Source organism: Notothenia rossii (genome assembly GCF_949606895.1).
Source record: "Notothenia rossii genome assembly, chromosome: 7".
Taxonomy (NCBI): domain Eukaryota; kingdom Metazoa; phylum Chordata; class Actinopteri; order Perciformes; family Nototheniidae; genus Notothenia; species Notothenia rossii.
The window spans coordinates 30,217,535-30,244,668 of NC_136905.1; the positions used below are offsets into that span (position 1 = coordinate 30,217,535).

Consider the following 27,134-nt stretch of genomic DNA (forward strand, 5'->3'; position numbering starts at 1 on the left):
CTTAAGTGTAATTTGGCTTTGCTTCCTATTTAGTATGGACATGCTTTTATTTTGAAGTAGAGTTAGCGCTGTTGACAGGAAGTTGTTGTTGCTATGGAAACAATGTGACTGAGATTAAAGGAGAAAAAGTAATATCTACATATAAAGACGGAGAAAGTAAACGAAAATATCAGAATAACGAAATTGAAACCCGAATAGTACTCCAACGAACGAATATTCGGGTACAGCCTTAGCCCCTGTTACATATTATATTTCCAAATTTCTTGCTTATTTTTCTCAGAATTTTTCCTTAATAGGAGCAAAACTATTTCCTCTTGGTCTAATTTCCTCCAACTTACTCCATCGGAACAGAGAGTAACATTACATTTGATATTACACAAGTGTTTATGTCACGTCACTTACAGGTAGGGGTCCAACGGTACACGTACCGAAATTATTCGGTACGGGCCCTTCGGTTCGGTACATGTGTGTACCGAAGTGTACCGAACGAATATAACGTTAAACGTAAAACATTGAGAACGTGAACAACTTTTTGGAAGTAATCCCAGGTGCTGCGTCGCAGCATTCAGAGTAATTTGCTCACATTGGGTTCAACGCGTCATAGTGCGAGAAAGTCATTTCATTGGACGAGAGGCATACTATGACAGCTGGTCACAGGGATGCGTTCAAATGTAGTCAGTAATTTGAGGAAATGGCGAAATGGCGAACGCAGATAAAGTTGAGCTCGAAAATTCTCCAGCATCATTGAAGTCTCCGGTTTGGGAACATTTTGGTTTCGCAGTTACGTACAAGGAAGACGGTCAAAGACAGGTGGACCGAACCAAAGCTGTTTGTCGGCATTGTTAAACTAAAATTGGTTACGCGGCTGGCAATACATCAAACTTGCACACTCATTTGAAAAGGCATCACCTGAACGTGAATATCACCGGTTCCAAAAGAAAAAAGACCGAAGTGCAAATCCAACTCCCGCTAGCATTTAAGCCTCCACCACTCGCAAAAAGTTCAGACCGAGCCAAAGCTATTACAAACGCCAAATATCCTTATGTTGCCATGTTAGCAAAGCGCTACCTGGCTGTATCTGCTACCTCTGCCCCTAGCGAGAGGGTGTTCTCCACAGCAGGAGACATCGTTAGTGCCAGCAGGTCTGCCCTTTCAGCAAGCAATGTGGACAAGTTAATTTTTCTTTAAAGGAGTGTGGAATAAACATGTCATCTCAGAGCAATGCATGTGTTCAAGCATATTATCAATTTGATCCAGAAACTGACCCTGAAGCAGCGGAGGTTTTGGTGGAGGTGCAAACATCTCGGTTGCAGCAGGACGTTTCTGGATGGTTAGTTGACAACATACTTGTCAACCCTCCCGATTTTCGCGGGAGACTCCCGATTTCATTGCCCTCTCCCGGTTTCCTCCCGGGGTCATATTTCTCCCGCATTTGTCCCGATTTCTGACAAAATCAGATTTACACACGACTGTTTCCACTCTGACTTTAATACAGCTACACCATTGTTTGGTTTCGATGGTAACAAGTCTCTTTAGTAGCGCGCGCAACTCAAAGTCTGAGAGGGTGAGGCAGATATTCACAGAAAACAGAACAAGAATCGACAACTACTCTACTCTCTGCTCACTCCTTTCCTGTAAAATACAGGTCCAGCCGACACATATGCTCCATCAAGGACGGTGCTACAGGCCGCAAGGCAGTGCACTTACAACTACAATAAGCATGTTAATGTTAATCTAACAGCTCCCCCCCCCATTTTGCATTTTGAAATGCTCCCGATTTCTGAGGTATAAAGGTTGGCAAGTATGAGTTGACAAGCTGTTGTCCCTATTTATTTTACTATGTTTGTTACGATGCTTGCTACTTATTCCGTTCATATTTTGGCTAATTAGCAAGAATGCAATGTGTAAAGTTTGTAACTTAGAGTTTGACCCAGCAATAAGTCTCTGAAAGGCGGGGAAAAGTTGTGTGGATAGAGGCAGAGCACAGCAGCAGGCTGCGATGCGATACCCCACCCCACCCCACCCCCACAGAGCGCACCCAGAGGACAGGCTGCGTCGCCTCACTTTGTAACCCAGGAAAGGAGCAGGAATCATGGGTACGTGAGTGTTAAAAGTGCATTTAACTGTTTTAATCCGACAGCCGCTGATGTGCACGGAAGTCTGTCCGTTTCGTTAACATTTGAATAGCCAAATGGACGGAAATCCGTCCTACAGTATATGCGAATGAGAGGTTTGGCAATGCACGTGGCCGTGACTCATTCCCCTGATAGGTGGAGAGTTGACCAATAAGCGAAGCACCTCTTTGTGACGTAGAAAAGTGTTGAAATCTGGATCCGTTTTTTTCAGATCCGTTGCAGCCCCTTTTTTAGAGATTTGGCTAAGGAGGAAAATAGAGAGGGTTGTGTTTTCTGACACTTGGTGACTTCCCTGGAACACCGGGGACACAAATTCATGTATAAAGGTGCATTTTGCATGATAGGTCCCCTTTAAAAAAACATGAAAACACAATGACAAGCAAGTCCTAATGTCAAACTGGCTGCTTCAGTACTAGTACAGTACAGCTCAAATACAGATTATTTCAGTTCATCGAAATGCTGCACCTTAATGTTTATTGTATTATATTTTGTATTTATTTGAGTGAATATTCACAATTTAATAATAATTAAAAACCCAAAACTAATAGTTTATGTTTTGTGAGTAGCCTACTAGTACAGTACAGTTCAAATACAGATTATTTCAGTTCATCGAAATGCTGCACCTTAATGTTTATTTTATTATATTTTATATTTATTTTAGACCCTCCAGAAAAACGCGATTCTGCGATCGCAGAATTTACCGCATAATCAGCAAAATGGCGCAGATTTTTAAAAGGCCGCATATTTATCAAAAGGCCGCATAATCCCCGCATTTTTCCACACAAAGTTGAGAAGAAAAAAAGTTAACTCGTCTTGACGTGACGTCATCAGCTCGCGCATCACAGAATGTAAACAACACTGTATAGAGTGAACGTGCATGGAGATCACACGATAGAGAAAACACCAAGATGAACAAATCTAATCCATCTCATTTACCGACGAACATTTCTACTAAAGACCGGGCAAAAAGTGGGGGGAAACTATTCTGCACCCCGTGCAACTTTGTGTTGGAGCATAAGAGAAAATCGACGGTGACGACCCACTTTGATTCATTCAAACATTCGAAAATGCTTTCTGCTGCTGCGGACAAGAAAGCCAAACAACTCACGTTCACCGAGGCATCAACCTCCGAATACATTATTCACAGTTTAATAATAATAAAAAAATATATATATATATTTTATGTTTTGTGATAATCTTTTCTGCTGTACCGAAAACGTACCGAACCGAACCTTGACCTAAAAACCGAGGTACGTACCGAACCGAAATGTTTGTGAACCGTTACACCCCTACTTACAGGGGCGCAGTGCTTCAAAGCAATTGGAAATGTGCCATTTTGCATATCAAAACCTACCTTCTCGTTTGAAGGTACCTTGGACCTAAACGGTAGTTGTTTCTCAACATGTCTGCTACTCTGTAGAAAATCACTAAGAATACCCACTACAGCAAGGATGTTGCTACCTGCTTTAGTTTGCTTCTTTTCTTATAATGAAATAAAACCATAGATGAGATGATAAAGCTCAACTGTAAATCACACTTCACTAAGGCTAAACATTTCGTAAGTCGTTTAAAAATCTAAAAGCGAAAGCCAAGAAGATAAGTTCGCAACCCCTTTCACAATTAAAACCTCACATTATTTATTATAAAAGGCTTTTTTTCTGTTATGGTTTTTGGTGTTTTCCCTTTCCTGGTGTGTAATATAGGTTTTTGTGCATGCAAATGGTCTGCAAACACCCAGGCAACAAGTCTCTTTGTTTATAAAGGAAGCATGGAGTTTGTATGTGCAATAAAAGAGTTATGACAGTACTCTGTCAGAAATGTGATTATCTTTCCCTGCAAAACACAGGTTTGCATTATCTTGAAAATAACCAAACTCTATGTTTTGTATAAAGTTGTCTTTTTCTCCAGCTCAAATTGAATTATTTTTAAAAGGAGAATATTAAGAACTAGTGTAATGAAGATATAGTATGTGCACAAAAAACCGTTGCAAAATGTGTGTACCCCTCTCTACGCTAACTAAGAGATACCTTGCATAACTTAAGGACTCCTTAAGCCCAGAAGTCGTGACGAGGGACTCTCTGGCCACAGCACTCCAATCAATAAGCTGTCTACTGAGGCCGCCCGTGAGAAGACTACAGACAGATTATGCAGTCCACCACTGATCACTTGGCCCAGTAAAATATCCTCCTCCAGTCTTAGAGCGGCAGGCTCCCCCAATACAAAAGACGTGCAGGGAATGGAATAGGCACTGACGTAAGCTTTTCACATTCAATTTCTTCTAAGTGTTCTTTTCCTCTTCTATGCAAGAATTGGCATTTTGAGAAATTAAAGCAATATTGCAAACATAAATGTGATGTTCTTTTTTAATATGTCAGAGAAATGCCTTAAGCCAGTATATAAAATGGAGGTCATAAAATACTACAGACTATCTGTTAAGGCGTGCAGTCCTCAGCCAAACATCACTATTAAAAAAGTGAACTGTTGTTGAACGACAATGATAAAGACTTACCAAGACGCGGAAGAAGTAGAGGTACTCTGCAGCGCCGGAGTAGTTTCCACACTCGTACTGGAATTTGGCGTATCTGTACAGCGTGTCCAAGTACTCCTGACGAAACTTCAAGTGGAATAGGAGAGTATCAATATCACAAACACAGGAAATGGGAAAAGTTATCAGACCAAGTAAATAAATAGGACATTGGGCTGTGTAATTTCAAGCAGCTGTGGTGCCTAAGGACATCCCAGTTGTGTGTCATATATTTGTTGTACCAGGGTAAAGATGTTGCAGTTAGTGCTAAAACACTATGTCAATTTTAACTGAAAAATAAAGGCTTACTATTTTGACATTTGATTCAAATATTTTCTTATTCCACCCTCTCAAATGAGATCATTTCCTTAATTTCTTTAAATAAAGGTAGCATTTATATTTAGGGGCATTCAGACTTTTGGTCAAACAAAACATTTAAAGACTACACGTGATTTAGTAAAACTGTGAAGACTATTTTGTGATTGATTGAAAATAAGTCAGTAGTTTCAGCCTTAGTTGCCATTGTAAAAAGATTGCTTCTCAAACATCTGGGCTACATCAAATATAGTTTAGATCATAACTAAACTGCAAAACACATTTTATTTTCATTTATATTTGTAGCACTAACTTTTTTCTTTCTGGATGTTGTGGCACACCACTTCCAAATGAATGTCGAGTAAACACTGCTACAGCGTGTCAGTGGTATTTCGCCCTGAATGGCTAGATAATATTTCACTTTTGTGACAAAACTGGCCCAAAGTGGTCACGCGAACTGAATTAGAAAACGCATATGTACATATTTAGGGCTATCCTTTCAGGCCTACTATATTTAACTGTCCTTCCTGCTGTCCACTATCTTACTGCACTGACGTCAGGCCATTCACTAAAGATTCAGTGTAGCGCCCAAGCCTTTCCCACAGCGTGAGGTGCACTGAGGACAGCCTGCAGGTCAGCGAGATACCGGAGTGGGAGGGGGCCGACGGAGGGGAGGGGAGGAAGCCAAACATCACGGTAAATATAGAACCTCCGGCATTCTTGCGGCTCCGTCCACGGGTCTCGAGCTCCTCCGTTTATTCTTGACGATTCACCACAGAATGTAAATGTCCGCAGGATTTGTGCAAGCCGTACAAACCCCGAAACTGAGTTAAGGGTTTTGGGAAGTAACTCTGCATTTCCCTGCTCGCCCTGCCCCTCCCACATCGCCCCCATTGAAACAACCGTGGGTTCAAACAACAGCCATGAGAAATGCAGTGGAGAAGTGAGATGTCAGCAGATTGGGCCAACTTACGTTATGTTTCTCTGCCAAATAGTCAAAGAGCATTCGTCCATCTCTGCAAGAAAGAAGAAAAAAGAAAGACAGTTCCTGCAGTTAGAGGCCGTTTAGCTTGAATTGCCGTTTGGCTGACATCCTGGTGATTGGAGTCCACAACCAGGTAAATGTTTCCACTTCTGGTCAAAATCAAGAGATGTTTTTAGATGAACACCATTTCACTTTTAAAACAGAGTGATGGGCTGTTTATTACATTTGGTTTGGTTACTATGGAGACATGCTAGCCCTGTCTAGGTCTGAAAAGGGAATACAGATGTTTCAGTACTGCCCAGTCAAAATAAAAAAGGTATGCATTTTCTCTTATTGTGTGCAGTAGAGAAGTTTCCTATGGAGGGGATTTAGGGATTTTAGCCTTTGCAGACCATTTACATGCACACAAACCTACATAACACAACACAGGAAAGGGAAAACACCTAAAAGCATAATAGGGCCTCTTTAAATAAACATATGAAAGGTGCGCAGTGGGTTTTCTTCCATGTTTATTTTAGCAAGATATTTCAGCAAAGTTGCAGAAAAGAAAAAGCTTTATTAATACAACAAATTAGGGGTGCACCGAATGGGAAATTCTTGGCCGAAACCGATACCGAGAATAGGAAATAGTTGGCCGAAAACCGAATGCTGAAAGGCCGAAAATGATTAATAGAAATATATATATATATATATATATATATATATATATATATATATATATATATATATATATAGTATACATTTTTTACCAATGTTGTTCAGCTACCTGATTATGGAAAAAGACATGATTATGGCAAAACTTAACTTAAATAATAATCACTATTATGGGTCCATAAAACATTTATTCAGCACTTTTGAATGCATACAGTACATTAATTCCAAGTCAAGTGCATTTTCTTTTCTCTGTAGGATAACTACAACAAAGTGCATTCAGAACAAAGCCAAGGTGCTTTAAAATAAACATCTAGGCCAGTAGGCCTACAACAAAATAGTGTAAATAAAGACTAACAGCCAGGCCTTCAACAACAACAAATGCACCTATAAGTGCATGCATACAAATGTGCAAACTGGATAAATCCACATGAATGTAACTATTTACAAATGAAATTGCAATTCAATTTCAAGAATCTGTAAATAAGGCTGTCTGTCCTCATAAGCAAAGTAGTAAACATTGTATAAAGATACATAAAGTGAAAACTGGATACAAAATCCACAATTAATTACAAATTAAATTACAATTTCAAGAATCTGCAAATAAGGTGGTCTGTCCTCATGAGCAATGTAAACAACATTGTATCATTTAGATACCGAAAGTACAATATATTGAACACTGTGCTGCTGTCATTTCCCCCTAATGATAACCTGAGATGGTGAATTATAACTCACAATGAAAATTGTTCAGGTAAGTGGGTATAGAGTAGACATGTAGAACTATATAAGTTTATGATAAGCCAGCCTTGTCTACTTATTAAGGAAAAGTGGGAGGTTCTTTTTAATGAACAGTAGCTTCTCTGCTTTATCATCCATAAGTCTGTTCCTCTTCTCATCAAGCCCATGAGAGGCAGCGCTGAACAGTCTCTCGCTGTCAGTGCTTGTGATTTGATCTTACTCCGCATATTTGTCCGGGTGTTTTGATTTCAAGTGGTGGAGTAATCCCGAAGTGGTGAAAGTCTTTGCAGTTACACCCCCTCGAGAAATGTCAGCTGAACACGTTTTACAAATCGCAATCCGCGCCTCTTTCTCTGATATTTTTAAATATCTAAGCGGCAGACATGTTGGCTGTGAGCCAGCCGCGAGCATGGTCTCGCGCCGTGCTTGTCGCCGCGTTTTGATTACGTCATCACAACAACACGTTAGCTTCCCAACGTAACCCTGTTCTCTGACATTCTGTGATATTTTTTCGGTGCTAGAACTAGAGATGTCCCGATCCGATCACGTGATTTTCAAAAGATCGGAATCGGGAGAAAAAAATCGGGGATCGGGATTTTTTTTAATTTTTTTTTTTTAAATACTTTTTTTTTTTTATTATTCAATGTTACAAAACAAAAATGACCATGTTCAAGTCTTAAAGTCATCCTGAGGCCTTAGTTTTGGTTTCAAATTACAGAACATCATGTATGTGTTGCTTCTTTGGGGCTTGTTTTCATAGACCTGGTTGCTTATTTCTCTCAAATCTGGCAACAGAGTGGGCAGGGCGCAGTGTCTAATGTAGCAGTAAGCTAACGAGTACTGAAAGCTTTATTTCGTTTTGATCCAATTCTGCACAACTGAACTGATCCAATGCTGCTGTGAAAGAAAGAAGCTATATCCATGTTGGATAGAATATCCAATTTAAATTTAAAAAAATAACCTTAAGGGACAACTTGAATGTTTTTTTTTTTTTCTCTCTATGCATTGCATAAAGATCGGATCGGGAAAGATCGGTATCGGCAAATTGTCAAAATCAAATGATGGGAATCGGATCGGGAGCAAAAAAAGGTGATCGGGACATCCCTAGCTAGAACCCTTTCGGCCGAAAGGGCCTTTTTAACCATTTTCGGCCGATAATTTTCGGCATCCCTACAACAAATATTATATTATTACGTTATTTGATGGTAGTGCAATATTGTTTTCAACTTCAAAAAAAAAAAAGAAGTCAAATAGTGCAAAGCTTTCAAGACAAAAAGTCTTGAAAACAGATAGATGTTACCTCTACCCAAAATCACAACATGTTTTTATCCATAAAATATTATGCTTCAACCCATATTTGTTCGTTTAGCCTTTCAACAACATTTGAACCCCTTTTCCACACTCACGCACTGACGAGTTGAAGTGATTCAGGAAAGTTAATTTAATAAAAAAAGGATTGTTTTGTCTCTTTAATTGAGTTGTAAAATCACAAGATCTAAAAAAGGAGGGTATTTCATGGGTATGTTGTGAAGGATGGTCTAAGTAAGCTCCTTGCTGACTTCACTGCAGTAGGGAATGTCAACCTGCTGTGCATTGTGGTGACACAGATCGTAATATATTATCTCAGCCATTGACCACAGCTTTGAAAAATCTATTTTCCTTTCCTTTTTTTTATCTGCGATCTATCCCTCCTCTGGGAAACAGAATGGGCCAGAATGTCTTCAAATTGAAAAAAAATATGAATTTGGATTTGTGATATTTAGATGAGAGTCAGCTGTTGGGCTGTTCAACAAGTTGCACCAGTTTATAAAATAAAGGTCTGCACAGCATTACTGCCACCTTCTGCAATGAAAAAGTCAGATAGCCATGGGCAGCATGTTGACTCAAAAAAGCCAAAAGTGGTTTTTAATGCTTAGACAAATCCAAACAGAAGAAAACACAAATCTCCCCAATGGTGATCATAATCCGCAGAGTGGGTCTCTGTGATTGACGGATTGTTTATAGATATTGTACTAACATGATTTATTTACCATGGCTTGGCTTTGTTTCTGGCTTCAATGGTTCAAATAAAGCCTTCTAAGGCATGCAGGTCTATTGACTAACTGTTCAATAAAAGTACTTGGAGCATTAAGTCCTTTTACCGTCTAAAAGGCTTTGAGTGTATTTGACAACAGACATTTGGGTTCAAATAGCAACCCTTTTCTCATTTGCATCATTGTATGATCCTCTAATGCCGAAATTATGTTTAAAACAAGCCACTGCATTAACTATAATTTAGCTTATAATGGTGGGATTATACCCGTTGCATGTCCTTCAGCTTTAGAGAGAATTCTTCATTGACCCCAGATGAGTTTCCTATTGTTTAACAAATGCAAGGGAATGAAGAAAAACAAATGCATAACTTAAGACATGATTCCTCATTCAAAAAGGAGGTTTAGTTCCTTTATGTATCCTGACAGCAAACTAACAATAACATAGACATTTGTTAAGTCAATGTTGCTTTTACAAGGCTTCAAATCTCACAAAACATTTCCTACAAATCTGTGTCTTAAATAAACACATATCCACAGCCAAACTAAAACTAAATAACAAAATGGTATAAACTGAAAAGAGCTGAAAATGGCCAATGCTTTTGATTAACTGTACACACTCTAGCCAAGAAACAAAAGAAAGGATGAAGACCGAATGTGACCGCACTATTTTAATCACTGTAGACGACCATACAGTCTTAATAAGGCTAACCACAACGTCTTGCATCTGCCTTTTCTCACAAAAACCCTGAAAAGACTCAATACATATTTCATTGAATATGCAGTTCCATGGACTTTATGAAAACCCTCTAGAATTCTGCTATGCAGTCTAGCAATTCAAATAACAGGTTTTAGAATCACGAAATGTAAGACCATAACATAGAATTTACAACATCACTAATAGTGCGTTCACTCCGAATCAAAGAGCAATGTGGCCTCCGTTACTTGCACGAGTTTGACCGCGGCATTATTTCTTAACTCACGCCACTCAAACTAGACGCGCCAGAGAGTTGGCAGGGCTTATCGCCATCTAGATACTGGTTTGTATTGAGTTAAACCTATACAAACAATTGCTCAATAACTACCTTATGGTACTGGTAGGTGAAACATCGGAATTAATGCATTGTCAAATCATTTGCGTTGGCAGACACAAATGTGCATCTTTGCAATGACTTTACATGCTATCATAAAGCGCGAAAAAATTGGCTTTGAATCTAGTGTGAACGAGCCATGGCTTTACTAAAAAGCTATTTTAGGATATTGATTAACTAAAGATTAAAAAAAAGATACTAATCTTGATTAAAATATAAAACAGGCTTTACCTGGTGGACTGCATCTGCCTTGTTGTCTCCGGGTCCTCAAACATTTTCACAATGGGCTCCGTCTCTGACTGCAGCTGCTTCAGCTGGGCCACCACCTCTGTCCTCTTCTCCTTTAGGGCTGACACAGAGAAAGTTATTAGCTACAGCATCACCATAGTCTGCACTCAAGTACAGAAAACACTGGGAAACATGTTTACTGCTAAATAAATTCTCAATAGAGTGATTGGTGTAGAGCCCTTTAAGTGTTCTATGAAGCAATGTTAATATGGTTGTGTGTTTGTGTTATTAGTTGATAAATACAGATGTGGAGTGTGTATTAAATAAGCCTAAACACTTACTTGGGGGTATGTCCTTCTCAGAAAAAAGGCTTCTGTACACATCCATGGCGAAGTCCACCATGTTGGTGTCACTGAGGAGGTCCAGTTTTCCATGAAGCAGCTCCTGCTCATTGTAAATCTAATGAACATGGACAGTAGAAAAACAGTGGTGAGGAGGGGTGTTTGTGTACAATATTGTTATAATATAAAAGTTACAAAAAATTGAATACCGGCTAACATTAGTGTGAAGTCACTACTAGCCACATATGCAAATGTAAGCAACATTGTTAGCTTTAAAGCTAAAGGTTAGCTTAGATGGCTAACGCTAATGTGAAACAGGCAGTGTCTGCTGGCGCTAATAGTTGTTTATATTTCCCTAAATAGCGTTAATAAATGTTTACAGTGTTAAGCGATAAGCCCTAATAAGTATGTTATGATGTTATAGGAAATGAACTACTCTTTTCAGCGTCCAAGGCTCAGCTATGGCTGTTTTATTTCACTGTAAATAAGGATCCTACAGGGCGGAAACAACATAGACAGCTACGTTTCAGAGTGATCATGTGTATGGTTATGAATCACCAAACAGTTGTGTACAACGTATGTACTATGCTATTAACTTAAACTCTGAGTTTAACAAAAGGCACATTCCTAGAATCATCTGAATCTGAAATAGCGCGTGGTTGACGCCACTGTAAAGTTAATCACAGTCAATGAAGCACTTCCGATACTTTTTTTCAACGTAAACAAATATTATTTTAACATTACATATTATATTCATTATTTTTGCTGTATTATTGAATTGTAATACACCTCACGCTTCCATCTTATTGCTAAAGCATCGTTATCCAATTGATTGTGTTCTGTTTTCCTCAACTGTTACTGTTTTTGTCTGTGACGTGTTTTACCGCTTTTATTTTGAAGGCAGAGAGCTGCGCTTTCGGCTTTACCCCGGTTAAATGTGGCTTCTTTACACAGCAAGAGAAAACATGACTACCTCTTAGGCGCACATGGCTTTAAAACTCGTTCAAACGCCGTTTATAGTTTCGTAAAATAACAAAAAAATGTAACGGAAAGTTTAAGTGATAATAAAGTTCTTACCTCTTTGACAGAAAGGAACTCGAGCAGAGGAAAAACGAGATGACGGTCCAAAAAGTGGGCAATTTTGGTGGTGAGGTCGTATTCCGCCATCTTTGCTCCGGTGAAAAGGAAACGGATGTATGTCACTGCTGGGTTAAGGCGGCACTGACCAATCAGCGACATTCTCACATTCTCATCAAGAAATACAGTAAAACAAGACTTATGATGCTGATATGAAACATTCAATACAATAAAAAAAAAAATCTTTGTTTCTTTATGAAAAACACTGTTTATGTGTTAATATAACATGTTAATAAAGTTATTGGTTTGGGGGGTCTATATAAATACAGTTTATGATTCTTTAATATAAGGACAGTTTTACATTTTGAGGGACTTAATATTATTAATAATAAATCCTTTGTTTTTATGACAAGCAGGTCAGTTAAGTGTTTAAGATAATAAATTCAATGACAGTAAATATCCAGCTCTCTGTTATAGAGAATTGGCGTAAGTTTCACCAAGAACTAACCTTTCCTTCTTGAGCATGGAAATATCTTCTTTTTTGTTTTGCTTCATGGTTTCTCAGACGGACACATGACTTGCAGACCTTTCAAAATTCCTATAATTTCCTTGTAGTGTTGACAAAGTGAAACAATTCATTTATCGAATCAAATGCAATTGAAGGTTTAGTTACATTTTTACACAAAGGCTTCCCTCCAGGCTCCAGACACCACACATCTTCCTTTTTTCTAAAAACCTTTATGTTACTGTGAACGACTTTTTCCAGGAGCCAAATACAGTCATGCTGAAGCCCCATTCACAAGCCTGCTTGATTTGAATGAAAACAACCAGATAATTTCCAATCATTTGACTTTTCCATAATGTAAGAATGTCTTCACTGTGCATCTGAAAATCCTCCTTTCTCCTCCTTTACTTCAGCAGCTACCTCATAAAGGGGCCCCATGTGTCCCATGTGCTCAACAACAGCCAATATCAGCCACTGAATGGCCCATTTCCCAATAGTCTTCACTAGTACCTTGGTTTCCTGACAACCGCACGCCACTGTCTTGTGTCTTCACACAATTCTTCCCTTGTTACCACTGGGCTCTCTCTCTTCAATTCCTACTTCTCCCCGCCGCCTGATGGCAGGTAGAAATGAGTCATAAACAGACACCACTCACCGTGGCCAGCTGCTGTTTTACTGGGTGCTTCTGACACAGTCCGCTCTGGCTCAGTGGCAGCTCCCTTAAAATGAAAAAAAAGAGAGGAAACACAGCACTTACTCTGCTGAAGCCTTCTTTGTTTCATCTGCATCATTTCAGGAAAGGTTTTGCAGTAAAAAGAGGCACCCATACAATGATTTGGCCAGTTTAGCAACAAGTACCATTTAGGAATTTGTCTCTATTAGATCATTCAATTCATATAATGAAAAGCTCCAGCCAGTTTGGCTGCCGCTACCTTGGCTTTATAAGGTCACAATAAAATACTTCCTCTGTTCTTGTTGTTTTTATTACAGTTTTCACTAATGTGAGCACCTAAAATAAAAATGCATTTCTTTAAGTTTATGTGATCTTTCTGTGTGTGTGTGTGTGTGTGTGTGTGTGTGTGTGTGTGTGTGTGTGTGTGTGTGTGTGTGTGTGTGTGTGTGTGTGTGTGTGTGTGTGTGTGTGTGTGTGTGTGTGTGTGTGTGTATATTGTTCTGTCACTTCTGAATTCCTGCTGAGTATTTTCATATTAAGTATGATTTAGGACACATGCTTTGTTTCTAGAGAGAGACGGGATGATATCGTTTTGCCAACCCCGAAGTCGTATAGTTGTATGACTTCACTTTACCTCTGCTAAGCTAAATGTGGCTAATGTTTGACATGGTGATGTTCCGTCTCATTTAGTCCTTTGTTAGCGACGGCTGTTTTTAAGACATTTACAAATAGAGTTTTTATTTTCATGTCGCAGAACAAAACGGGAGAATCTCTTCAGCTTTTGTAAACCACAAATATTTTGTTAGTCTTCGAGACGAGGGAATCAGAAGCGGTAAAATACAAACAAATGTCCTGGTTTTGGGATTCATTCATACACCACTCTATTTATTTATATATTGGCCTACAGCACTCAACTATAATAATAATACATTTGATTTATATAGCATACTTTAAAAGACAAACGTCATCTCAAGGTGCTTCACAAAGCTATAAGGAAAAATAAGCAAAAAGATATCTAAAGGAGCATATTGGATAAAATATGGCAATATAAAAAATTTAAATAAAAGGTTAAGAGCATAAAAGGTTTAAAAATAAATAAATAAATAAAGTCAATGACAGTCAGTAAAATGCGGTGTGGAACAGGTGGGTCTTGAGGCATTTCCTAAAAACTGAGAGTGATGCCGTGGTCCGTATGTTCTCTGGAAGCTGATTCCACAGACGTGGACCCAGGGAGGAGAAAGCACGGTTTACCATGGTGACCAGTTTTGTCCGCAGAACAGCCAGGAGATTGGAGCTGTCTGACCTGAGTGTGCGTGAGGTATGGGAATGTTTTCTGGTTAGCAGTTCGTGTAGGTATTATTAACTGTTAATAATGTGTATATTGGTGATGCATTTGAACACTTCAGGATGTTTTATATAAGTCGTCTAATATAATGGTGATAATATATCAGTGATTAAATTAGGAAACATTTTTGGACAAGATACTGTAAGTGTTTTAAACAATGTAAGTTAAATATCTTATATATTAAAATAATAATATTCTGAGTTTTAGTTTTGGAGGATTTAAAGAAAACATCATTAACACTAAGCTATGTTTCAACCCTCCTGAATGCATCAATCATTTGTGTAAAGTCCCTTACCGAGCAGAAAAACGGTTTGTGTGTTCCAACTTTACTTTTGTGCGAAGTAAACAAAAACAAAAATTCATAACAAAAATAATTGAATGTGTTTTAAACACTGATGTCAAGGCCAAACTGCTTTGGTTTCTTGTTTTGAAAAGGACAATCTTGAGATAGTATTTTTGAAAAAACATTTAAATTTCCCTTCTTCTGATTTTGTTCAGCTTTCTTTCCAGACAACTGTTGTTTTGCATATTACATCCTAAAACATTTCAAATACAGACTTGACTCTTTGATCATTCACTGTGCAAAAACCTTATCCTTTAAATAATATGTAGTGTGTTTACTCATGCTATTATGCTAATTTCCAGGTTCATATTTGTATTTTCTGCATTATACTGTGACATGTTTCCATGCTTTAATGTTCAAAAGTGCTTTATTTTTCTCATACTGCATGTGCTGCAGCACCTTTTTTTACCCTCTGTCTGAAACCAGGAGCCCATGCTCTCATTGGTTAGCTGGCCAGCTCTTGGTGATTAGTCAACCACTTGAGAGATGTCCCTTATAAAGTACAAGGGAGGCCAGTGGTGTAGTGAGTTGTGCGTTGGTGTTGGGATCAGGGGTTCACAGGTTCAAACCACATTGCAGTCAGCATGTCGTTGTGTCCCTGAGACACTTCACCCCAAATTGCTCCTGTGGGGATTGCCCACAATATTGAGTATGTAAGTCACTTTGGATAAAAGCTTCTATCAAGCAACATGTGATGATGTGATGTACAATGTGTTGTCAAGCTAGCCAATCGAAGCGCAAGTGTTACATATTGATGTCCCTATGTTAAGGAAGTAAACAAAGAAGTCCAATGGAGGCTTATCAGGCAGGGGAGGAGTGTGTTGTAGAGAAACTCCCTCTGGAGGAAACACAGGAATTTTAGCCTTTGCAGACCATGCACAAAAGTCTATATGACACACAACAGGAAAGGGAAAACCCCAAAAGCTCAATAGGGCCCCTTTAATATTGTGATCGTCTATCTGTATTAAGCCTTTGATTTGTATAACGATTGCTAATATAAGTCTCAGATATTCAGGAGTGTTTGTGGAGTGCATATTAAAATCTGCAAACCCAACAATCCTGGAGCCACATTAAGGCCTGAACTATGCACAACCAATGTTTTTCCAAACGGTTTTGTGCCAGCTTGCTTATCCATCCCCTTAGAGAAAAGCAAAGCCAAACACAACATTGCAGCGATTTGGGAAAATCTGCAGGGGGTGATGGAAACAAACAATAAAGTAATTCAGAGGGATGGATCCAGGCAATTTCCTGCTGGACACTCAGTAATATCTTGAGTATCAGCTATCTTAATCCCATGATGCTTGCAGACAAACTCACGCTAAACAAACAAATGAAGGCTACTTTCTTTAACTTTATTAAATAACTGTGGCCATTACACAGCTCATTACACACAGTGGGATCGATAAGCATGGCTCCAAATGGAAAGAGGGGCTGTGCAGAATGTACGCATGGGGCACAAACGTCATTATTTAAATCCTCTGACGTGACAATGTGGTTTTACAGTGGCTCTATTAACCTGCTTTTATGCACAACAAACAGGTAAGCGATAAAACACAGATTTTAAGTTTAAATAGTCAAATCTTTAGGAAGTGGATTAGTCGAGCACCATCAAAGCTGTTGGTACATATTTAATTTTCAACATAAAAAGGTTTTCTGGGGATTTAAGTAGATTTATATTCAATCATCAAAATAAGAACATTTTATTCATTGTGGGGGTAATTGGGTTTTGTGATTGTTAATCTATTTGATAATGAATAATAAAAGTGATGTATGAGCAGGGGCGGACTGGCCATTGGGAATACCGGGAGTTTCCCCGGTGGGCCGGTGCTGTGTGTGGGCCGGAAGCGGTAAAATACAAACAAATGTCCTGCCAAAATCGTACCGGCCCACATTTGTAAGTGTTCCGGCCACTCCCTCTTTTTTGTTTTGCTTACCTAAATCCTACCGGCCCACATTTGTAAGTGTTCTGGAACAGCCCAGCCCAGCCCAGCCCAGTGGGGTGTGGCCCGCTGGGCTGGGCCGTTTTGATAGGCTACCTTTGTTCTATCTATCAGTTTCAATTTCACACATCAGGCCCGTAGCAGCTGTCACTGTGCAGTGAACGATCAGGAGTGAGTGACTGAGAGAGGGGGGAGGGCTGTACGGCTGTACCGGGCTGTACCCGTAGGATAGAAAAGGGGGAAGTGACGTCTGACTCAGAGGTCGAGCGGCTGTGGAGAAGAACGTGTTGCCCACATTCTGTTACTGAGTTTAGGCTAGTTAGCTAACAGTTTTACTGTTTTGGGTGCAGTCACTTTTGCCTCCTTTTGCCTGCAGAGCACACAGCACACACAGTGAAATGTGTTCTCTGCTTTTAACCCATCCTAGTACCAGGAGTCTAGTACTAGGAGCAGTGGGCAGCTATTGTACAGCGCCCGGGGAGCAATGGGAGTGAGGGGGGAAGGGGGATATCCGGTGCCTTGCTCAAGGGCACCACGGCAGGGCAGGAGGTGAACTGGGACCTCTCCAAGTAGCAGTCCACACTCCAAATGTAGGTCTGGTTGGGGACTTGAACCGGCGACCCTACGGCTCACAGTCCAAGTCCATACTGACATTAGATTTAGTCCCTAATTTTGCTCTCAAAGTGCACCAGATTGATGCATTTAACTTAAACATTTAAAAAAAAATCTTCCCGGGGGAGCTTGCCCCCGGACCCCCCTAGAGGAGGTGAGGTCCACCACCTGCCCACACCCCCTGTTAAATTGTCTCACCCACATTGAGGATGCTTCCTACGCCCATGTTTTATTCCATGTGTCAAGTCAGGTAAATTGGGTCCAAATGTTATTGCATCTGTTAACATTAAAATCACTAAATATATGCTGTAACTATTTTGCTCTAGGCAACTTAAGGGCTCAGGTAATGTGATTATTACTATATGAATAATTGTCCAAAATAACATGAAATGCATAGGGTTTTTTGTTAAGTAACATACTTTCGTCGCCGGCCGGCTGATACATGCCGCGCATTAAGTGGGCCTGTCTGTCAATTAATCCCCGGGCCACTTTTTCCCCCCAGTCCGCCCCTGTGTATGAGTATTAAGATATTAAAGATGAATTGCACAAAAAGGAGTTTTCAGTTTTGCAGTTGGAAGCATTACATCCAAAATAAAATAAATAGAAAATATTAATTTATTCCAAACTATTAAGCAGTATAGATGCGTCAGTGAAAATATATTTCTATAAATGTATAATATAACAATGTATTTGAGTTAGGGCATATACAGTTCACAGTGCTTCAGATTTAAGGAGTTGATTCACCCAATTAACCGATTATTGAGGTGAATAGAACATTTCTTTAACAAAATTCAAAAACAACATCTCTGTCCAGAAAGTATTCCGTTGACAAAGCCACATCCAGACCACATGGCCAATGGTTTCCATACCCAACCTTACAAATCCCAATGTATCCCCCTGCAAACAAGATATAATGTGTTGATTTTTTTCAGGTGCTTGGAGGGCGGGTTTTATTACTTTTGGATCGAGCAAGTTTAGCTGTTTCCCCAAGTTTCGGCAAGAAAGGAAATGAGCACATTTCCCAAAGACGTCAAACTGCCAAGGCAATGTGATTACTGCAAACCGATTGTTGTTTGTCAGATGTATGGATACAGTTCACGGTGGTCTGCTCTCTAACATAACTAGGACTTGGCGATGCTTCTGCAACTTCGTAATCTCCTCCTGCCAATGTGCTTTTCAGTCAACCCAACCAACATTGTGACTGAAACTAATGATTTGTTCCCAGCAACTCCCAGAATCCCCAGCCAGGCGAGAAAAAAAGGTTTGGGCTATCAAAAAACACATTTCTGTTTCTTTAAATCAAAGCAGTGATGGCACACCCCATGCACAGGATTAACACAGGGATGCTGTCAAGACCACCAACACATGTCAGCATGCTAAACAGTTATCCTTCATGTTTGTCTTGCAGAACATACTCCTGGCCTTAATGGGATCAACTCAAAGGGCGTTGGATTGATGGGCCAAATATTCCATGAAAAACCTCAGCTCTCCAGTTCCCTGAAAGCTTTCTTGGTCAACAACTGAATCCAAAAGAGAGGGAGAGAAAAGTGCATTGCCAGAGACACCCACCACTGGCCTCGCACTAATATCTGTCAAAAAATAAATCAATAAGACCTGAAGATGAACGACTCGCCGCTGCATGTTGCAAAGCCAAGCATCCCGTTTCGAATCAGGATTCCAAGGATCTCATATGAATTTCAATGATTCCTTTTGTACACTTTTTAGATATGCATCACCTCGCCCCGAGTGCGTGTCAGGTTATAAATCAGCAGCCAACACTCCTGACTCGGAGCCCATGTGCTGACTTCAGCACTGTCACATTGGATGGCGATGCGATGAAGGTTATTGACCGACCAGAAAACAACTTAAAAAAGGTCTTCCAGTGATCACCCAATGGCACCGAGCATGGCAGAACATCTGCCCGACATATGTCTGCTGCTGCATAAACAAGGAGTGACTTGTACTCTCACACATTATTACAGAAGGCACACAGGGGAGTCCATCAATATGTGACCCCTCTAATGCTTCCTAGCTCTTCTCGTAATGCACAACTTCACTTTTCTTCTGCATTTTTCTTTCAAAGAAAGACAGAGAACATAGTGCAATCTCCAAATGTACGGTCACGAACATTCTTACCAGAAGAAAAAAGATGATGCTGGTAAATTACTGTTTTTTGGAAGGGATTTGAGTATTCCTCTTCCCGTGAACTTAAAATGTGTGTAATCGTTTATGTAGCTAATTGGAGGCCTTTGAATAAAACCATGGAAAGACAGAGCAGTTGAACATAAGCCATGACTTCGTTCTTTGTATGTCAAACCTCAGCTTGGACCCCCTGAGAGGTTGTTGAAGAGATTTATTAATCAAGTTGGAATCATGCAAAACATAGTGCTGCAATGAAGGAACTTCAACAGCTGCTGCAATTTAGAATGGAGATGATGTGATTATTGGATAGGAGACGGAAAGAAATCTCAATATTTGGCTCGGAGGTGTCAAAATTGTCACTTCGCTGCCAAATACTCTCTTAGAGATCACAGTTTCAATTGAATAAGACTGCATGAGGGTTATGCGAGATTAGGCGCAAATATAAAATCCTTTTACTGTAATAAATTCCAGGAGGAGCACTGGAATGTGTTCATGTGGAAATCAATGCTCATCACAGCTTGTAGGGATGAGTTTATCACATTCTACTTGTCATGATAAATGCCATCACCTACAAGGAACTTCTTTTAAGTAATTTCATGCATGGTGAGGTTCAAACCTTGTTAAATTCAATGAGAATTTGCTATTAACCCAATCTCGCTATACTTAATACTACATGCGGTAATACTCCAATCCACAAGCGATCGCGCCACTACCCTGGTGTCCGTTGAGTAAACATCCAAAGCTCCGTACCATGTGAGCAGCATCATAACCAGCATGGTGCTGCTCCGACACAGGGCTGAATATTGTTCTTGGCACGGAAGCCGAGAGAGAGAAGGGCAGGTTGGTTAGGAAGTCTAATTGTGTGATGTGCCATAATTTCCCGCTCAGGTCCTCTCACTCAGGATATGGGCGAGGTCAAAGGTGCAATACAGGGATTCCATCAGAGGCAAAGCGTGCCGGAGTCATCTGTACGGAGTTATTCGCAGCGAGGTGAAAGAAACTTGCTCAGACAGGGGACCTAATCAGATTTCAAAGCAAAAACAGTGCCGCGCGGCTCCAGAAGGCCGAGTCCAAACATCGGCACTAATTGCATCCGTCTTCATTTTCCGCAACTGACTGTACAACACCAACGAGAAAGAAAACCTAGATGGAACAAGAACTATTTGGAAAACCGCAGAGAGCACCTCAGACGCCTCAATTTTCAGTCCATAGCTGTTCATTTTAGAGATTGCCAACTCTGATTGCTTCTGTCAGAAATCAAAATATAATTCCTGTGAAGTGTTTCAACTGGAATCTTTCTTCCTATTTTTCATACATGGAGACCGAAAGGGAAAATATGTGTGCCATATGAGGGGGCTATCTGCATGGAAACCTACGTAGGCACCAGTCAAGTCGCACAATTTGGGTTTTCAGATGGCCCCAATTCATCTCCCATAATGGGACATTTCTGTACAAGAAGGCTGCTCCAAGTTAAACAGGCGCCTTGTGAAGAGGTTTTCTTTTCACCACCACATCCAGCTGCATCTCAAAGTTACGAACAGCTTGTTCACAGAGCACTTTCCGCATCATGTCCCTGAAATCCCAAGGGTCACACCCACTGCATGGTGTTTATTGCAGGTCACTGCTAGGCCCCCGGCCTTCAGTGGCACCTTGGCAGACAAGGGGAAAGCCCTCTGCCCCAGAGGACAGTGTGCCATTGTTTTAATGTGGTTCCTTTGGTATTTTGGCTCCCAACCACAAATCAACCGAGTGCCATGTGCAGACTTGAAAATTACAAGTGCACCCAAAGCCAAAGCTTATTCGTAACCTAAACTGTACATAGTGTTATTATTTGCATCCCTGACAGAGATGATGACATTTCATTATTCCCTTGTGCACTTGCTCATTATTGATGAAGCTATATTACAGTGTCAGTGTCCTTGAGAGGGATAACAACCTCTCCTTGTTGTCCTGTCACTATATCACATCGACAAAGTATGCATGGTACTGGATATGACATCAGATCTCGGAAATGTCTATGTAAGCAGGTTTCTGCTGAATCCACATCAACAAGTGTGTAATGTGGTAAGAGAGAAGTGTGTAAGCAAGCATACACAGCGAGGGGATGAGATTCACAGAGGCTCCTGGGGGAAATCAGGAAATAAATGTTCAGTTGTGCTTGGAAAGCACATTGGATGTTTTCTATGCAACTGATAGATTAGGCTCAGCAGACTGTCATATCTAATACTTAATAGGTGGATTATTAAATACAGTTGGAAATGGAGCATGAGAGGAACATCATCTGGATTGTACATATCTGCTAACCATCACACTGCATTAGGAAAATGTAGGTTTGCAGCATGTTTAAATTAGTCAGCTTTTAACCCGAATGCAAAGAGTGTCAATGTATCAATAATCAAATCAGTGTGTACGCTTTATAAATCAATCGATCATAACATATAAAATAGGACACTATGTTAAAATAGTATTCATTACAATATTTCTGTATTGTTCTAAATTGTGTAATTTAAAAAAATATTTGTATCTTAAATTAGTTTGTATGCATGCTTCTTATTAAGCTCTCCTTGGCTCTTTTCGGTTGTAACAAATGTAAATGTCCCCTTTGTGGGACAAATAAAGGTATTCTGATTCTGATATTAGTAAAATCTTTAAAATAAATAGTAAAATAACAGGACACACTGAATATAAAAGTTTAAATGATGAGCTATAGCATTTCAACTATAAAGAAAGAATAAGCATTACTACACTTAAAGGTAGTATTAATAATAATAATAATAATAATAATAATAAACATAGTAATAATAATAATATTACAGTCAAATCAAATACAAAATAATAATTATTTTATGTGAGCCTTCTTGATTCAAACACCTTTGAATACATTGAAGGAATTGTGTCTCTATAAAAATAGGATGCTCCTAGTGAAATAAAAAAACAGAGGCTGTTATCATCATCACACTCAAAATAAATGACATTGTTTTACCTCAATATAAATTGTACGTCCCCTGCTGGTAAGCCATGACGTAGGCACGGCGTCTGTTGTCAAAAGAGAAAAGATGGCGTCTGTATCCGAAATGTACGATGTGGGCTGGGAAGGTAAGACACACAAATAAAATACATTCTCTTCAAGTGTCATTGAGACATGCATATCTATTTATGAAAGCATTCGGTGTTTACTTGGCATTCTTCTTTCGAAGAAAAATACTGAAAATACGAGCTAACAGGTCGACGTGTAAAGAGTTAGCTTATGCTATTAGCAAGAATAGCTAATGCATCGGGTTTGTCCGTACATTAGACCCATACCGTCACTTATAACTAAGTTGTAGACGGTGCCAAAGTACCGTTCAATAAGACGAAAAAGCGGGGTATTTCTGTTTCCAGCTGAATACCTTACTACATAACATATAGCATGCTAGCCAGTCATGCCTCAGGCTGACGTGAGCTATAAGTAAGCTAACGTCAAGTCGCAATAGATTTCTGGTTCTGAGAAACACGTAGAGCATTGTAATAACAACACAATTGTAATTAAAGTGCAATGGTATCCTCTTGCTTCAGCCTGGTAACACAAAGATAACCGTAGTGGTTAGAACGTGTATTTGATTATATACTTGTCCGATGAATTGAACTAAATGTATGGATTGTCGGTGTTGGGGTGTCTGACTTGCTTCAGTTATTTCAGATCCACGTCATTCTGATGACGGACACATTATTTAAAAATACATCAATCCACACTATAGCATGTTTTGCTTTTCATCCTTAGTCGTGGTTTGCACTGTTCCAGTGTTCAATGGCATGACAATTTCATGATTAAGATTGCAACTCAATACAATTTGACAGTCTGTGCTTTAACAACTTTGTCCACAGAGATGAGAGACAAGCTGCGCAAATGGAGAGAAGATAACTGCAGAAATAGTGAACAAATTGTTGACGTTGGTGAAGAGCTGATCAGTGATCATGGATCTAAACTGGGAGATGACAGTAAGTGTCTTAAGACTAAATACAATATAAATCAGTACATAATGTTACGCCACTCCACAGTTTTGTTTTTTTAGCAAGCCAACACAAAGGATTTTCCCAAAATCGTCTATAAGGTGCATTATTATTTCAAGATGAAGCATTTTAAAGATATAAGCCATCAAGCTGACAATGCCCCCTTACATGAGTTTAACACTTCAAATGACTGTTGACATACTAAATGAGAAAATAAGATCAATTGTTTTGGTTGTAACCCAGTGGACAGCTTGTAATCATTTCCTTTTGGCATTACTGACATCATATTATAAAAATAAGAGATGAATACAATCTGCAGTTCTGTTCAAAGCTCAAAATCATGTTTGTGAATGAGGAGCTTCTTCTTTGTGGTATCAAAAACCTCTGCGTTTCTCACTGTGATAACATCAAGGCAAATGTTATTGACTGCGGGTTTATCTGTACAATATGATTGATCTAAGTGGGTGATTTCCTGCTAGCTGGATTTCTTTCCTCTCCTCTTTAGTGGTATATATGTTTCTATTGGATACATTTCCATAACAGGATCTTGGGTTTCATGTGATGTGGAAAACACAGATAGACACAGCCATGGTTGAAAAGCTAAGTTCAAAAATACAACATCGCTTACATTAGACATATATATTTAGGAGATTTGAAAGAGGAAAGGTAAAATACTTAACTTGGAAAAACAGTTCACTTTTTTTAAGGTTGCTTTGGTGTTTCAGATGATGAATAGGCAGTGATGCAAAACAATTGAGAATGAGATAATCTTTAAAAGCAGTAAACAACTGAATGTTCCAGACATGTTATTACATTACATGTCACTTTTTAGATGCTTTTATCCAAAGCGACTTATGGCGCATTCCCACTGCAGCGCGGAGCTCGCTTTAAGCGTGCCGAGCCGTGCGGGGCCCGTTTTTGGTTGCACTTCCACTTGGCCTAGTTTTGGCCCGAGGCTACTTTTTCACCTTTTTTCTGGCCCGACTAAATCGTGGTTCTATCGAGGCCAACAAGCGGGGCCAACAACCGGGCGGAATATACTAAACTAGTGACGACTGCTGATTGGTCAGAGAGAATCGTCACAATTCTCGCGCGACTTAATCCCTAGTGTCGCATATATTAAGGGACGCTTGCAGCATTTTTGAAAACGGTGAACCTTGCAGCATTTTTGAAAACAGTGAACCTAAGAAGAAAAAAACACATACCAAGAAGCAAGGACACGATGGCTTCCACATCCTCCATTGTTGTTGTGTGTTTTGTGAGTTGTGTCGCATTGAAGATGACGTCATGGCAGTTGTATGCAGCGTCACGAGGCCTGCAGTGTAAATCCGCCATTACATACTCAATACTGTGGGCAATCCCCACAGGAGCAATTTGGGGTGAAGTGTCTTGCCCAGGGACACAACGACATGTTGATTGCAGTGGGGTTTGAACCTGTGCTCCCCTGATCCGAACACCAACGCACTAGCCCACTGCGCCACACATGGTATAAGCACGGATACAGTTTCAAAGAAAGTCATTGGAATGGGAAAGGTGCACAGTATGCTGTGGATTTAAATTCGATTTCTCTAGGGGAGTGACTTTTACGTACCATACACATATTAAAGGTCACAGTCTCCCTTACAACAGCACTGTCCTGCTGCAGTAGCCCGTAAAACGTTCCCTTTTCCCCTACTCGGTATGATTCATACTGTCCTTTTTAAAAGAGGAGAGTAAACACTTAACATGCCACGCTTTTATTGAAACCAGCTCTTAAATTGTCTGTGAAATGAGATGGCAATTATCAAAACAAGCGTTGGAATCATTAAAGCCAAGAAAACTAGAGCCATTTGTTTGTTTTGGCACACAGCTTTGAATTTTATTATTCTTTTCAATTAACAGAGGGTGTTCATTTAGACGAACATGTCCCGTTAGCTTGTCGGAGCTGTCTGTCTAACATGTTGTATTCATTTTATTAATTGGCTCCTGCAGCCAGGCTATTAGTCAGTATGTTTGTAATGTTACAGTTGAGCGAACGAAAAAACATTTCAATTAACGTTTCATTTTGTCTTTATTGCTAACCACCAAGTGAAACATGTTAAAGGAACAGTTGTGCCCGTTAATGATGATTTTTAACATGCCATGCTCTACAAGTATATAAATATAACCGTGGGAATAGCTTGAGATTGGTTTTATGAATACAAACAAACCACGTTGAATATAGGGCCTCTATACGATAAGGCTAATGGAGTTGAAGGTAAAGAAAACAGACGTCTACAATTGTAATTATTGGTCAATAAAACTATCTACAGCAACTCTACAACATAATTAACAACCACAGGGTGTCCGTGGGGTCTTAAAAAGTATTAAAAGTTGATAAAATCAATTTAGCGCAAAAATTAAGGCTAAAAAGTATTAAACGGCATTTTCCAAGGTATTATATTTTGTAGCTTGTTTTCAATAAGTATATACATTGTCCAAAGAGGTTGTATTCTACAGTCTGCCTGAATGTAATCATTGCGTAGGTGTGTAGTGTGATTCTGTGTAGTTTATTTATGGCATCCCGTTGGATTTGACGTCATCTGAACAGGACGCTACCTGCTTGGTGGCGCGCGAAGGTCCGTTTACGCCGGTTGTTAAACAACATCGTTATGGGAAAATGCAAGTTTGCGTCCAAATGGTTGGAAGATAAGGAGGAAGGACAATCAATATTGTATATAGTCAATGGGAGGTAAAGTGTGTCGCCAATGTAACCGGTTAAAACTCGTCTTAAAAGGAATTACATTTGACTTCAGGATTCCTGTGTATATACACTGAATCAGTACCATATTGTTTTGTCACATTACAAATCTAGTCAATTTATAAAAAGCTGTATTTCTTTATGACTATTGTCAGAGCTTTCTAAATGAGAGTGAATTAGCATTTTAAAGCCAATCCCCTTGATTATGTAAACATTCATTACAAATAATATTTGGGGTAACATCGGTTGGGATATTTAAACAGGTTGCTAATGCCTTAAAATAATTAACTGAGGTTGTCTATGCTGAAAGTGATCTTTACATATGTATTTTGAATGAAAACAGACATATACTGTTGTAAACCCAACCACACCGACCCTAGCTGTTGAAACTTGTTCTGGCATGTGAACTACAGTAACTGTTAACACATCCCAGACGGATGGGTGAGAAAAATGTACAGAAATGTTAGTTCAGCTACTTTGGTTTCACAAAACATCAACAGTGTTTTTTTAAATAATGTTAGCAATGTTTTATTTTACTACATTCTCTGCTTATGTTTAACTTCCAAACCTCATCCTTTTCCCCTCTGAAACCTTTCAAAGATCACTTTTTCCATATCCATGCATCAATAAATTATAACAGTACATAGTGTCTATTATAATAGTTCGTATTGTCCAAGATGTCTATTATAAGGAAACTTAATTATGAGTTGGGTTGTATGGAAATCATTTTTGATATAGTTCAAATAAAAT

The 27,134-nt window shown here is 39.4% G+C and overlaps 2 protein-coding genes across 2 annotated transcripts in view; one reads left to right on the top strand and one right to left on the bottom strand.

The window, feature by feature from the left end:
* The window catches only part of eif3ea (eukaryotic translation initiation factor 3, subunit E, a), a 43,980-nt gene extending 31,718 nt beyond the window's left edge, over window positions 1-12,262 (bottom strand). Inside the window, exons 1-5 of the mRNA XM_079691376.1 lie at window positions 12,116-12,262; window positions 11,039-11,156; window positions 10,701-10,818; window positions 5,948-5,990; window positions 4,645-4,749 (exon numbers count right to left, since the gene is read on the bottom strand). Of these exons, the coding sequence (XP_079547502.1) occupies window positions 4,645-4,749; window positions 5,948-5,990; window positions 10,701-10,818; window positions 11,039-11,156; window positions 12,116-12,205 (474 nt within the window). The 5' untranslated portion in view covers window positions 12,206-12,262. The remainder of the gene's footprint in view (window positions 1-4,644; window positions 4,750-5,947; window positions 5,991-10,700; window positions 10,819-11,038; window positions 11,157-12,115) is intronic.
* A 10,429-nt stretch (window positions 12,263-22,691) lies between these two features.
* Window positions 22,692-27,134, top strand: part of emc2 (ER membrane protein complex subunit 2) — a 28,734-nt gene continuing 24,291 nt past the window's right edge. The window contains exons 1-2 of the mRNA XM_079691378.1: window positions 22,692-22,771; window positions 23,540-23,653. Of these exons, the coding sequence (XP_079547504.1) occupies window positions 22,732-22,771; window positions 23,540-23,653 (154 nt within the window). The 5' untranslated portion in view covers window positions 22,692-22,731. The remainder of the gene's footprint in view (window positions 22,772-23,539; window positions 23,654-27,134) is intronic.